Source organism: Lolium rigidum, chromosome 7 (assembly GCF_022539505.1).
Source record: "Lolium rigidum isolate FL_2022 chromosome 7, APGP_CSIRO_Lrig_0.1, whole genome shotgun sequence".
NCBI lineage: Eukaryota > Viridiplantae > Streptophyta > Magnoliopsida > Poales > Poaceae > Lolium > Lolium rigidum.
This window is the reverse complement of record NC_061514.1, coordinates 280,697,323-280,710,450: the sequence shown is the minus strand read 5'-3', so window position 1 is coordinate 280,710,450 and position 13,128 is coordinate 280,697,323. Positions and strand designations below refer to the sequence as shown.

The 13,128-nt window shown below is 44.9% G+C and overlaps 3 protein-coding genes, 1 non-coding gene and 1 pseudogene across 4 annotated transcripts; 1 reads left to right on the top strand and 4 right to left on the bottom strand.

The window, feature by feature from the left end:
* Positions 1 to 816: 816 nt before the first annotated feature.
* Positions 817 to 936, bottom strand: LOC124679851. The gene has a single exon (XR_006995279.1). It is a non-coding gene; the product is annotated as a U5 spliceosomal RNA (small nuclear RNA).
* Positions 937 to 1,553: 617 nt separating this feature from the next.
* LOC124677026 (protein DETOXIFICATION 21-like) lies at positions 1,554 to 4,572 on the bottom strand. Its single transcript, XM_047213028.1, has 8 exons — positions 4,258 to 4,572; positions 3,191 to 3,732; positions 2,918 to 3,004; positions 2,670 to 2,726; positions 2,341 to 2,579; positions 2,083 to 2,201; positions 1,895 to 1,981; positions 1,554 to 1,725 (listed from the first exon to the last, which is right to left on the bottom strand). The coding sequence occupies exons 1-8, from the start codon at positions 4,570 to 4,572 to the stop codon at positions 1,645 to 1,647; spliced, it is 1,527 nt and encodes a 508-aa protein (XP_047068984.1). The 3' UTR covers positions 1,554 to 1,644.
* A 2,244-nt stretch (positions 4,573 to 6,816) lies between these two features.
* LOC124672828 (photosystem I P700 chlorophyll a apoprotein A2-like) lies at positions 6,817 to 8,148 on the top strand. Its single transcript, XM_047208994.1, has 2 exons — positions 6,817 to 6,824; positions 7,458 to 8,148. Exons 1-2 carry the CDS (start codon positions 6,817 to 6,819, stop codon positions 8,146 to 8,148), a joined length of 699 nt encoding a protein of 232 aa, XP_047064950.1.
* A 1,077-nt stretch (positions 8,149 to 9,225) lies between these two features.
* Positions 9,226 to 9,336, bottom strand: LOC124679856 (annotated as a pseudogene).
* Positions 9,337 to 9,951: 615 nt separating this feature from the next.
* LOC124675722 (transmembrane emp24 domain-containing protein p24delta9-like) lies at positions 9,952 to 12,719 on the bottom strand. The gene is made up of 4 exons (XM_047211797.1): positions 12,388 to 12,719; positions 12,109 to 12,318; positions 10,378 to 10,454; positions 9,952 to 10,236 (listed from the first exon to the last, which is right to left on the bottom strand). The coding sequence occupies exons 1-4, from the start codon at positions 12,640 to 12,642 to the stop codon at positions 10,092 to 10,094; spliced, it is 687 nt and encodes a 228-aa protein (XP_047067753.1). The 5' UTR covers positions 12,643 to 12,719; the 3' UTR covers positions 9,952 to 10,091.
* Between the last annotated feature and the right edge of the window lie 409 nt (positions 12,720 to 13,128).

Below are 13,128 nucleotides of genomic sequence, written 5' to 3'. Positions count from 1 at the left end.
TCTTCAAAACAGAGTTAATTGGGATTCTAAAGATCGCCCTTTCCATCCCTGAGAGGTTCAAATTGTTTATTGAGAACTGCTTCTGTAGTTGCGGAGAGTAAATTTGTTTGTGCAGTCTCTATAAGCTCTTCTTTTATAGTGTGAACTTTGTCTTGTGGTTGGGTAAACATATATACAGTTATCTGTAGACTTGAATGGAAGAACGAACCTCTCTATGCGCGTGAAGTTTAGTTCTGCTGAATCCACACTGATGGCGCTGTGGATGGCAATGGCACTCTTGCCTATGACAAAAATGATGTTGCACATGGTAACTTTGAGTACCCAACTAGCCATTGATTTCCATCTAAATAATCTTTGTTCTTGTAATTTACACATGTCAAGTAGTGGTTTATGTACTTAGCTCTTATACTAAATACTCCCTCCGGTCCTATTTAATTGACTCAGATTTAGTATAAAGTTGTACTAAATCCGAGTCAATTAAATAAGACCGGAGAGAGTACATGTTATTCTAGCTTTCTAGCATAGTAGCCATGTCATAAGAGAGAATAACATGGTACTATCTACTATGTATGTCCTGTGTTAATACGTTATGCCCTCCTAGTAACTGTATTACTCCTCCATCTATGAATAGAGATGCCTAAAGTTTGATTTAGACAAATCTCGAAAGAAATTGGACCATAAACCAGTTAAGTCGAAATAAGTTGGATCTAAAATTCCTTTACCCGAAAAATAAATTCCGTCTTCCTAAAAGGAATTGATAGAAAATTTATACTCAAAGCACCAGTAATTTCGAATTTCAAATTAAGAATTGTGGGAATTTTCTCACAAAGAGAAAACACCCTATAAAAATTAGCGTATGCTGCTTAGTGTGGCGTGCACACGGTATTCTTTAGTAAAAGGCGAAAGAATAGTTCGCTTTGTGCTCACCACGCAGCTGCGTGCTTTTCTTCGTTCGCACCCCGCACTCTTATATAGCCCAGCTCCCTGCCCCGTCTGTCTTGGCTAGGCGAGGTGGGACTAAACGAAGACGCCTACCTCTCCACCGTGCGCGCTCCTTCTACTGCTGCCCCATGCTAATCAGCAAAAGCCCACGGAAGTATGCTCGCTTTGGGCCTTTCACCTAAAGTCAGCCCACGCGATCGCAGAGGAGAGGAGACATTACGCCGCTCAACGGCGGGGGCGGATGGGTGCTGCCGGGCCGTGCATGACGCCGGCGATCTGATGGCGCCCGGCGGGCGGGCGTCGGGCGACCGGCCACGGATCCGTCGGAGGCGAGGGGACTCACCATCGCCGGCGTCGGCCCCCATCCGCCCACGGGTTCCATCTGGGTTCGTGTTTCATTGCTTCGAATCAGTTTGTGTGTGCTCAGCCTACCATCTCCATCATGCCTAAATATATCATACTTCCACCAAAATTTTGCTAGCAATAATACTTCCACCAAAATTTATTGGTCTGTACAAGCAACAAAACAGATGGAAGACGATAAGCCCAAATAGTAATCACAACAAGTACCCTCGTCAAAAGATCAGCATCACTGTGATCACATTGCGACTCTGAAAGGTTGTGAATTCCAATCAAGGAGAGCATACAAGTTCTACTTTGGTGGCATGGCGATTCATTGCTTGTGCCCCCAAAATTTTAACCTCATGGACTTCCACTTGAATCTGCCTTTTCTCTGTTCCCATCGATGTACCATTTATTCAATCTCTCCCGAGTAACCTCTACCTGAAAATTAGATTAAAACCCATAATTGAGTATTTCTTCTAGTACACTAATCTAGCACTCGATATATATTTATTACAATGAACTTTTTTTTAATACTAGATAAGTCATATGAAGACTGTTGGTAACAATGTTTGAGTACAGTGATGATTTAAAAGTTAGCAAAGCTTACCTGTTTATCCCAATCAGTTCTAACTGTTATGAACAGTAGTACAATTGTTTGAACCAGTGTTCCGAGCAGCATGCCAACCCAAACGCCCTATTAGTCGCAACCAAGGAGAGTTATTACAACTTAGAGCCAACCAAGAGGCAAACGTTACTGAGTTTAGTAACTGATTTACTACAGCAGTGTCATCTCACCTTCACATGATATCCAAGAACATAACCTAGGATCGCTCCAAGAGGGATACCAATCAAGTAATATGTTGTGATGTTAACATATGCAACTACGCTTTGCCAACCCGCGCCAACAGCAACACCTACCGGATGATCAAACAATGTTATAGTTTCAGTAAACCAAATGCATCTTTATTGACATAAAAGTCAAATAGTTTGTCTCGCTTGAAAAATAAACCAAATCAAATGATTATTGGCATTCAATCAAATGCTGAAGCAAACCTGATAGCACTGGTTGAACACTGTTCAACAAGATGGAGACGGCCAGAAGAGGCGAGAGGTCGGCAACTGCGGCAGCTACCTCTTCACTCGTTGTAAATATGTAGGAAAGCTTTCCTCGGAACAAAAGGAAGAACACAAACAGCGCAAGGCCTATAGAGAAAGAAGTGGTCACGACGTTTATGATGGCGAACTTTGCCCTTCTTGCACTTCCAGCTCCGAGCTCGTTTGCCACACGCACTCTATAACACACCAAATCATTTTCATCAAATTTCTGAAACTGATTTGATCAAATGATACGGTAACAACGAGCTCTTAGACCAAAAGGTTACCCTGTTGCGGACAAAAAACCCATGGAAATCATCAACTCCCAACCATTGATGTTAAGGCTGCAGATTTCACATATAGAAACCACAATAGTTAATTAACTCATATGCAGCGACAAGGAAGCACTGTGGAATTATGCAATGGCATATATGTACCAATGATTAGCAAGCGTTCTTTGGAAGAGTAGGAATATCCATAGTGGAGAACCAAATCTTATGTAGTGAACTATGTAGTGAAGCATAGTAAAGATTACCATATCGAAAGAGCATCAAGTGTAACCTCTGGATTCTTCATGTACCCGGTCAGGAGCACCAATATAGTGTTGTACCACATTTCCAAACTGAAGAGGCAAGCAGGGGAAAAATATTTATCGTTGCTACGTGCATCCGAAATTTTGATATGGATAGTATAAAACATCCGCTTATGCTTGGTCAGTAAGTCTTTTGTTGCGGATGAAGTTTGTTCTTTCTTTCTGAAACTGTTCTATATGTATAGTTGTATACTCAAAACTGAAGCTTGTTCTCACCAGAGCATCACACCAGAGGATAGAGAGAGCTTTATGATGGGGAAGAGGTCGGTGAGTGCCTCAGAGGAGAACCCTGTCCATGTGAGAGGGCACGCACCACAGAACACAAAGATGAGCTGCCCAGACACAGGAATCCACAAGGAAATGACCATGGAGCTCATGACCCCGGCAAGTCCAAAGTGGAACTTGATGGTCAAGAGCCACGACAGGAACAGATGGGTGCCAAGGTTGACGAACGCGAGATAGGTGACGATTAGATTCTTGCTCTGCGCCTGCAGGTACATCTGGAGCGCGAAGTTGCAGAGGTTGGCAAACATGATGGGGATGTACCAGACCGAGATGAGCCCAGCAATGGCGGCGATCTTGGGGTCCTGGCCGATGAAGACGAGGAGAGGCTCGGTGAACAGGAAGACGGGGAGCATGAGCACGGCGCAACTACTGAGGATGATCCAGGAGCGCTGCAGATAGATGCCCAACATGTGGTACTGCTGCGCCCCGTAGGACTGCCCACACAGCGTCTCCAGTGCACTCGCCATGCCCAGCTGCATTCAGTTTACACACATTAATCAAACGCTAAAACCATCGGGTTTTTTTCTCTTTTGCAGAACTTGTTTCTGAAGACTCTGAAATACTGTAGCTAGCTAGGGAAGACATGTAACTTCTGTTTCTGTCATGTGTTATTATGCCACATATCACTATCGAAATACGGATGCGGGTTATAGCTAGAGATCCAATGTTCATACTACTTAAATAATTCATCCACTGCTTATGTTATGATTAAATTGACAATGTATTGAAGAAGGGGCTCGCTCAGATCATATATTCCTAATTCCTCCACTGTCTAGAGGGTTCTGTCATCTACTGTGTCTAACTAGGTGTGTCCCTGGCAACATTTGACAAGATTATGACCAACGAAAAGACTGACCACATGCAATTGAGATGACCATCATCAATCTCAAGAACATGTAGGAGGAAGAAGAGTAGTGTAGTAGTATGGTAGTATAAGAAGCAAATGAGGTGTCCAAGTTAAATGAACACTGCTAGTCCTAGATAGGTAGCTACATTACCAGTATGCCGTTGCAGAAGCGCATGAGGACGGTGGAGACGAGGGCAAAGGCGGCGAGCTCGGTGGCACCGATGTGGCCCATGAAGGCCAGGCTGATGATGGTGACCCCGAAGCCGGAGAAGCGCATGCAGATGGACGGCCCCGCCACCTTCCATAGCTTCCGGTTCTCCTCTAGCAGCCGCCGCCCCAGCCCCGCCTCCTCTTCTTCTCTACCTCCTGCATCGCCGCCCCGGATCAGACCATTTTCGGCCACCGCCGACGCAGCCGGCCTTGGCCCAAGCAGCGGGGCATTGTGCTCGTCCTCCCTCTTCTCCATCGACGGGACGTAGCAAGGTAGGCAGTAGCACGTGTAAGTAGCGCTGCAGTACCGCTCGATTGGCTATGAGTTGAAGATGCAGAATATATAATACTCTTACATTGGTGCATGTTCTGAAGTTAAGGACCCGCCTGAAACCATCTCTCCATTTGGAATCTACGCTTCCTTGCATCATCCCAAACACAAGCATGCTCGTAAGTCAGGTGAACCAACTCCATACACTTTATTCCATCGGTGTACCCCACGGACCGGTTCATTCTTTTTAATTGTACATGCGCCATGCCAAATTCATGGCGATGAAAACTAGAGTTTGTACCGCTTAAAAGATCTCACAAGTCTGGATGACCCTTGGAGACTTTTTTTTTTTTTGAACTGACCCTTGGAGACTTGGAGCGCCTCTATGCATGTGGTCACTTTGCCAACTGATTGTCTCTTCCATTCTATTATTGCACGTAGCTATTACTATTCTGCAATATCTCACTTAGACAAGGACTAGCAATCTAGCATGCATATAATATAGAGTAAAATGCACCGAAGATATTATAAGTACCGGCAGTCCTAAGAGCATCTCCAGCCGCGTCCCCCCAAACCGTCCCCCAAACCGCGCCGGATTGAGCGTTTGGGGGACGCGTTTTGTTCGTGTCGCGTTTGGGGGACGTCGCTCCCCAGCCGCGTCCCCCAAACGCCGCCCCCAAACATTTAAAATAATTTTTCTTGGCATTTTTATTTCAATTTCCACAAACTAATACATAATTGGGAACGTGGTTTACACGAAGACATAGTTTGGAACATGGTTTTCCACAAACTAATACATAGTTTGAACCATGGTGGACACAAATATAAAATATTGCAAAAAAAAACTAAACCTAACTAGGCCGTGCATCGATTCCTGTGTTCGCTGCTAAGAAACAACACTCGAGGGCACACCCAGTCACCTAAACTGGAAAATCCAGCGGGAGAATGGTGCCCTTGTTGGTTCTACCGATGAGGCGAACAGGCAGAAACCTCCGTGCACGTATTCGCTGCGAAGAAACAACACTCAGTCGTCCTCCGAGTCGGTGCTGTCGTCGTGGGAGTCCCTGTCGACGTGGTAGTCCCGGCGGCAGCGCCTCTCGTCGAAGACCTTGATGCTCATGTCCCTGTTGCCGAAGTAGGAGAACACGAGGATGAAGCCGGCTTGGAGGCTGTGGTGGCGCGCGAACTTCTCCCAGCCGATGTTGAGGTACATCTTGTCGCGCGCATCGTAGATCGCGTCGACGATCCACCGGCAGTAGCCGCACGAATGCTCCCGCAGATGCATCTTGCGCGGGCGTACGCCGCCGACGTACTCGGCGAAGGAGTCCGGCAGCCTCTGGATGCCGCGCGGGTCGCCCTTGAGGACGTGGACGAACTCGAACAGGACGTCCGGCTCCACGTCCATCTCCGACGATGAAGACGACGGCGTGGGAGGCGACGGCGAGCGTTCGGCTATGCCGCGGCCACGACCACGACCACGGCCGCGAGGTCGGCCTCCGCCTCTACCGGACATAGCGGCGAGTCTTGTTGAGAGATGGTGGCGGCTAGGGTTTGGGAGAGAGGGCGCTAGGGTTTGTGTGTGAGAGGGACGACGAGAGGCGCCCCTTTATAGGCCGGAGGGCGGATGAGCGGTGGCGCTCATTAACGCCGGCACGCAGAGCTAGGCGCGACGGGACGCGTCGCCGCGCCCTCTGCGGGAACCGCACCGTCGCTGCGGGAACCGCACCGTCGCTGCGCGACAATAACTTCCGTCGCGAGGTAGGCGACGGTTAGGTTAAAATTAATTGTGCCGCTGACGGGTCGGCCCCGCCACTCCCCGCCTCGCTTTTCGTTGTGTCCGGCGTCCCCGGAGCGTCCCCTGTGGGACGGGGACGGGCTCGGGGCGCCGGACACCTTATCGGGACGCACCGGACAAAAAAGGGCTTTAGGAGACGCGGCTGGAACGCATTTTTGGTCCGGCGCGCCCCAAATCCCTTTGGGGGACGGTTTGGGGGACGCGACTGGAGATGCTCTAATTCTCAATAAGTTGTGAACAGCAGATCCTAAACAGGTCTGACTAGTCGTTGACTGTGCCAAGTAGGCATTTTTTTATAGAAACCCCCACAGATAATTATTTATTCTTATTACCTCGTGGTCCATTTTACCTTGTCTCCTATTGTCCTCTTCCACTCCCTGCATCCAAGCCATAGCCATGTCAGAGAGATGCTCCAGGGTGCATTAATTGGTCGCATGTCGAGGTGCGGCCTCGCTCTTTAGGGTAGGCGGTTGAGAAGGCCGCACTAGGAGGAACTAGCAGATTATGAGGGGCAGACATGGACGCTAGGGGAAGCTCGCTGCCCACACCAAATCATTAACATGTACTCCCTTCGTCTTAGAATATAAGGAGCCTAAAAAATAGTCAAAAGTGAAATCTTTCTTTAAATTGAGTATCTGTTTCCCTCCTTTTCCCGCTAGGATCGGAAATCCTGTATTTTCCATATCCATGCGATTGAGTCCTTAGGTTTCTGAAATAGTGTAATGGAAAAGAAGTGCTTCGAATCATTGCAATTTGACTTGAACCTGTTCTGAAAAAGTTGAGGTATTTCGAATTGTTTGTTGACACGGACAAAGTAAGGGAAAACCTCTTAAAAAAATTCCATATTGACCTTGGACATATAAGAGTTCCGAATCGAATTCTAGTGTGGAGAAGTAACTCAAAAAGTAACAAATCCCTAAACTATAAACTACCTGTTATAAAAAAAACCTAAAATTCCTAATAATAAACCAAAATCTTCTACACGATTAGTTACAAAAGCTTTTTGACAAGCACTCGCGGCGATCGGTCGTGTAAACCAAAAGCCTATCAATAAATAGGAACACATTCCCACGAGTTCCCCCCAAAAAACTGCTCATGGCAAGACGACATATGGGTTCGATATACTCTTATCTTCAACGAATGGCCCCGCTTTCAATGCAGGTAGAAACCTATGGTTGCCAGGATGGTTGAATGCTGTTAATGAGAATAGTAATTCGCTTTTCTTAACAATAGGACCTGGGGATTTCTTGGTTCATCATGCTATTGCTCTAGGTTTGCATACAACTACATTGATTTTAGTAAAGGGCGCTTTAGATGCACGCGGTTCCAAATTAATGCCGGATAAAAAGGATTTTGGGTATAGTTTTCCTTGTGATGGCCCAGGGCGCGGCGGTACTTGTGATATTTCTGCTTGGGACGCGTTTTATTTGGCAGTTTTCTGGATGTTAAATACCATTGGATGGGTTACTTTTTATTGGCATTGGAAACATATCACATTATGGCAGGGCAACGTTTCACAATTTAATGAATCTTCCACTTATTTGATGGGATGGTTAAGAGATTACTTATGGTTAAACTCTTCACAACTTATCAATGGATATAATCCTTTTGGGATGAATAGTTTATCGGTATGGGCATGGATGTTCTTATTTGGACATCTTGTTTGGGCTACTGGATTCATGTTCTTAATTTCCTGGCGTGGATATTGGCAGGAATTAATTGAGACTTTAGCATCTCATCGAAACATCGAGAATTTGTGCATATAGAAAATCTAAAGAAAGAAAAAAAGGAGACCCATGCCATGATTTTAAAATCTTTTCTATTTGGTAGTCTAAGTTTCTCGATGAGGATAATTAATTCGGTCATTGTGGTCGGACTCTATTTTGGATTTATGACCACATTTTCTATAGGTCTCAAGCAGGATCGGAGGTTTTCGCTTTATTAGGGAGAATGCCTTCTGCAATGGGTTATCAACATACTCTTAGTACAGAAATGGGTTATTTGCAAGAAAGAATTGCTTCTACTAAAAAGGGATTTATAACTTCGATTCAGGCAGTTTATGTACCTGCAGACGATTTGACCGATCCTGCTCCTGCCACAACATTTGCACATTTGGATGCTACTACCGAACTTTTCAGAGGATTAGCCTCCAAGGCTATTTATCCAGCAGTAGATCCTTTAGATTCAACCTCAACTATGTTACAGCCTAGGATTGTTGGCAACGAACATTATGAAACTGCACAAAGAGTTAAGGACTTTAACTCAATATTTAGGAACAAATACCTACATCTACAATATTGAAAGGAACACATGAAGAAAATATAGTTTGTGGTGAATCTACTGATATTAATTTTGTACTGTAATTGTTCATATTTTTTGTGTGTAAACCTGATCGGACGTACAAAACATTGTTTTTTTTAGTAATTCTTAGACACCTTACATTTTAGGACGGAGAGAACATTGAGAGTACAATACAAAAAATCAATGTCATTAGATATAATATAATATACTCCGTAATATATTTTCATATAATACCAATATCATAGTCCTTGATATTTTTCTTGCTAAAAATTAAATCAAAGTACTATGCTCTTGTTCTTTAAGAAAATAGTTGTTCTTTCTCAAAAATTTGGCCAAAGTATTATTCGCGAATTTTCTCAGAAAAGGGCTTACAAATCTCGCCATCAAAGCCCACAAAAGCGCTAAGGATCATATGTCGAAGTTGGGCGTCTTGCCTCTCTTGTACCGAGTTTACGTTGAACGCTGGACCTCTGCGCAGCACATAATCACAAACGTACTGAATAGAGAAATTTTGAATAATTTAGGATTGTGGGGCTTTCTCACAGGGAGAAAACACCCTATAAAAATTAGCGTATGCTGCTTAGTGTGGCGTGCACACGGTATTCTTTAGTAAAAGGCGAAAGAATAGTTCGCTTTGTGCTCACCACGCAGCTGCGTGCCTTTCAACCGCTCGCGTCCCGCACTCTTATATAGCCCAGCTCCCTGCGCTGTGTCTCTCGGCTAGGCGAGGTGGGACTAAACGCGCCATCGCCTTTGCATTTTCGTGCTGCCCTACACATTCACCGGCAAAGCCCACAGAGGTATGCTCGTTTTGGGCCTTTCAGGTACTCAGCCCAAGGGAACGCTGCGGAAACACTTGTCTGAGCCTTGAAGCGCTGGCTCTCCTTCGCCCACAAACACTCGGTTATGTGATCTTTCCCTTTGGCTGTCCAGCGTATGAAATGGGCAGAGCGCAGCAGGTAATCCTCCGTCACGATGGATGGAGGCAAATACATATCCTAGCTACATCTCATGAAAACTGTAAATTCGTGTGCTCTTGTCCTGCTCTGCACTGCAGAACAATGTCCCAGCAAAGAAGAAACACCTATGTGGTCCCAAGTTAAACCATATACTCCCTCCGTCCATAAATAGATGCCAAAGATTTATTCAAATTCGGATGTATCTATACACATTCAAATTTAGACAAATTTTTGGCATCTATTTATGGACAGAGGTAGTATATGAAACATCAACTTCGACAGGACAAACTGTTTCGACTGGACAAAATCTAAGGGCAAATGTAGAAATTCCGCAAGTATAATGAACATGGTTTCTTACTGCAGATTTGAGTATACCGTCAGATACATAAGTTAACAGCTCACAGCAACAATATACCCTAATTTCAGAATGATGTGCCATCATGGGAGAACTACAGCAGCTTCTTTCTCTCAAAAAAGGTCTTCAGATGCCACAGCTGCAGACCTGCCACGGACAAGCAGATGCCGAGCGACAGGAATCCGAGCCAACCCATCCTCGAGTTGGTTTGCTTGTTCATGTTCTGCATTTCCTCCTCCCTGGACAAATGACAGATCAAAAACTTATTTCGAGAATGGGGTCACTAATAATCCTCGAGTTGGTTTGCCAGAAATACTAGGTGGACAAATGACAGGTCACGAAGTTTTAACACTGCCAGAAACAATAGGCAGTATTTGTACCTTTCACGTAGATAATACATTTCTTCATGGATAGATTTGATGGTATCCGCTAGCTTCCTCAACTCTATTTCCATCATCTGCAACAAGTAAAAAACAATGTATGAACAGCTAATCCTCTGACAAACATTGTAGGATAGCACTGCTATCTCTGTGTGTGCTACTGCAAAATACTAATATAAATCATCAATAACATGCTGTGGAATGTATTTTTGCTATTACTTCATTTGTATTGGTGATGTACAACATGTTACTGGCTGTTCACTCACCAAAGGTACTAGATAGGACAAAAAAATGGTGACTTGACAATGTTAATCCATCTTAGTTCATAATAAGACACTTCTTAGAAAACCAGATTTCTTGCTGCTTATTTAAAAGTGTTGGCTATGACTTTATGAGCAGTGTTCGAAGCTAATACTGAACTGCTACTGCCTACAGTTTAAGAACCAACACTAGCTGACACTGTGATACCCATTAGCAATTGATGTGTCAATGTGCAATTACTGATGGACAATCTTGCAGATAAGCTACCCAAAGACGGACAAAAAGAATCAGCAGTGACTGAGACTCCTTTCTACTTTTTTTTTTGTGAAAACATGTGGAGTTGCAAGGAAAATAGCTGTATCCCAAAATTATAGAATGTCCAAACTCATCACAGATCAAATTCTTACATTACTCGCCGTGGTAGTACACGCCAGGAGACCAAAAGCTTGTTTGACATATAAAACCTTTGGTCAATCAGAAACACAAACCTTATAGTGTGTGCAAGTGATATTGACGATTCAAGTACAACACAGAACCAATTAAAAAATATCTACATAACATACAAACGCCAATGTTGTAGACTCATTCATACATGTAATTTGTAGGAACGGCAAAGTGAACAAAGCAAAACGTGCTTTACCACAGACTACGACATTAGCTTAATTTAACTAACCACTAGACTATTCAACATCTTCTCTTCCAAATACACTAATATGTTTAGAAAAACAATCCACCAGCAAGAACTGCATCATATGCTTAAGCCCCTCGAACCAAACTTTAAAACAATACAAACCATATTGAAAAGCTCAAACTCTTCGGTACCCAGACCCAGATGCATACTCTAACCAACTTGCATCTAGAAGGGATTAATCTACCACCTCACTTGAAGATTGCTCAACGTAATGTACAAAGCCAGAAGTGAATTGACAGCAAATGGACGTGCTCAAAATGACCTCAGCGTCGCCACATAATACAGGAAACTAAATGGTAACCTAGAACAAGCAAACCAAGAGACTTAACTTAGAAGTATCTAAATCTATAAGAGCCCAAGTTTGCACACCTAAATATTTAATGATGTTGCAAGCCTGCCTTTTGCTATAAAGTTTTCAGCATAACTAGAACTGAAGAACTCAAATCTACAAAATCTATCAGTCCTAGATCCATACACGGAAAATGCTCCTGAACAGCGAACCTACAAAATCCCAAGCTTGCGAATGACATGACCCCGAAAATCCCATCATACTGATCCAATGGCACGCCCAAACTCCCAATTCATTACACACATCCAAGCACCCACATGCCAAAGAAAGCCTACGATTCCTGCTCTTACACGCAAATTGGTACCTATAGTCAAGAACCACTAGGACTATATCTATAAGGGATAATTTAACCATATGAAATAGCTTGATTACTAGTTAAATTTTGAGCAGAAGCTGAAGTAGGCAACCGAGGGCTAAGCGGAGCACTCACATCGACCTGGCCCTTCTTGGCGACGTTAGGCCAGTCCTTGGCCGTGACGCCGCTCTTCCAATCAAACTCGAAGGTGACAGTGACGGGCGGCTTGTGGTCCGGCGCCCAGAAGCAGGCCAGGTAATCGCCGGCCTCCGTGGCCGTGAAGGCGAAGTGCCCGGACTGGACGTTCTCGGAGTAGTGCATGCTGTTCCCGTACGGCGAGGTCACCTGCATCGCACAAATCAGCGAGATCGCGGGATCGCCGTGCCCAATCGCGGCAGCTAGATGACGACTTACCCTGAGGGAGATGCGGTGGGAGTCGGGGAGCGGGGCGTCGGGGGAGCTGTTGTCGGGGCCGACGATCTGGTACTTGCCGACGGCCATGGAGTCGACCTTGATCTCGTCGGAGATGCACTTGGTGTGGCCGGACTCGAGGTCGAACCGGAGCGCGCGCGCCGCGGGGGAGGCCGCGAGGAGGACGGCCAGGAGGAGGAGGAGCGCGGACGGGGGGAGCCATCTGGGGGCGGAGGATCCGGCGCGCCGCGCGGCCATGGCCGGAGATCGGAGTGGGAATCGGAGCAAGGTCGGCGCACGAAGTCACGGGGTGGGGTTGGCTTTGTAGTTTGGCTTATTGGGGATGGGGGCTGGTCGGCTGGTTGCAGGTTTGTGACGTGGAAGTGACTAAAAGTTTGCGAGAGTAGCTTGAATCATGGATTAGTAAAAAATCTTTTTTCTGAACTGAGACTAGTGATCGATTTTTTTTTAGACAATAGTGATTAATCTGGTAAAACTAGAGACTCATGTGCTTTTGAATATGCTCAAGAGTTCTACAGTATTCCTTTGTGCCAAAATATGGGCGCACGTATACTCTCTCTGTTCGTAAAAGGTTATCTTAGATTTGTCTAAATTTAAATGTTTTTTACACAAAATAGTGTCTATATATATCTGAATTTAGACAAATCAAACACATTTTTTTATGGACAGAATACTTTTCTTCTGCAAAACAACGCATAATTTTTTAGCCAAAAGACAACCTAG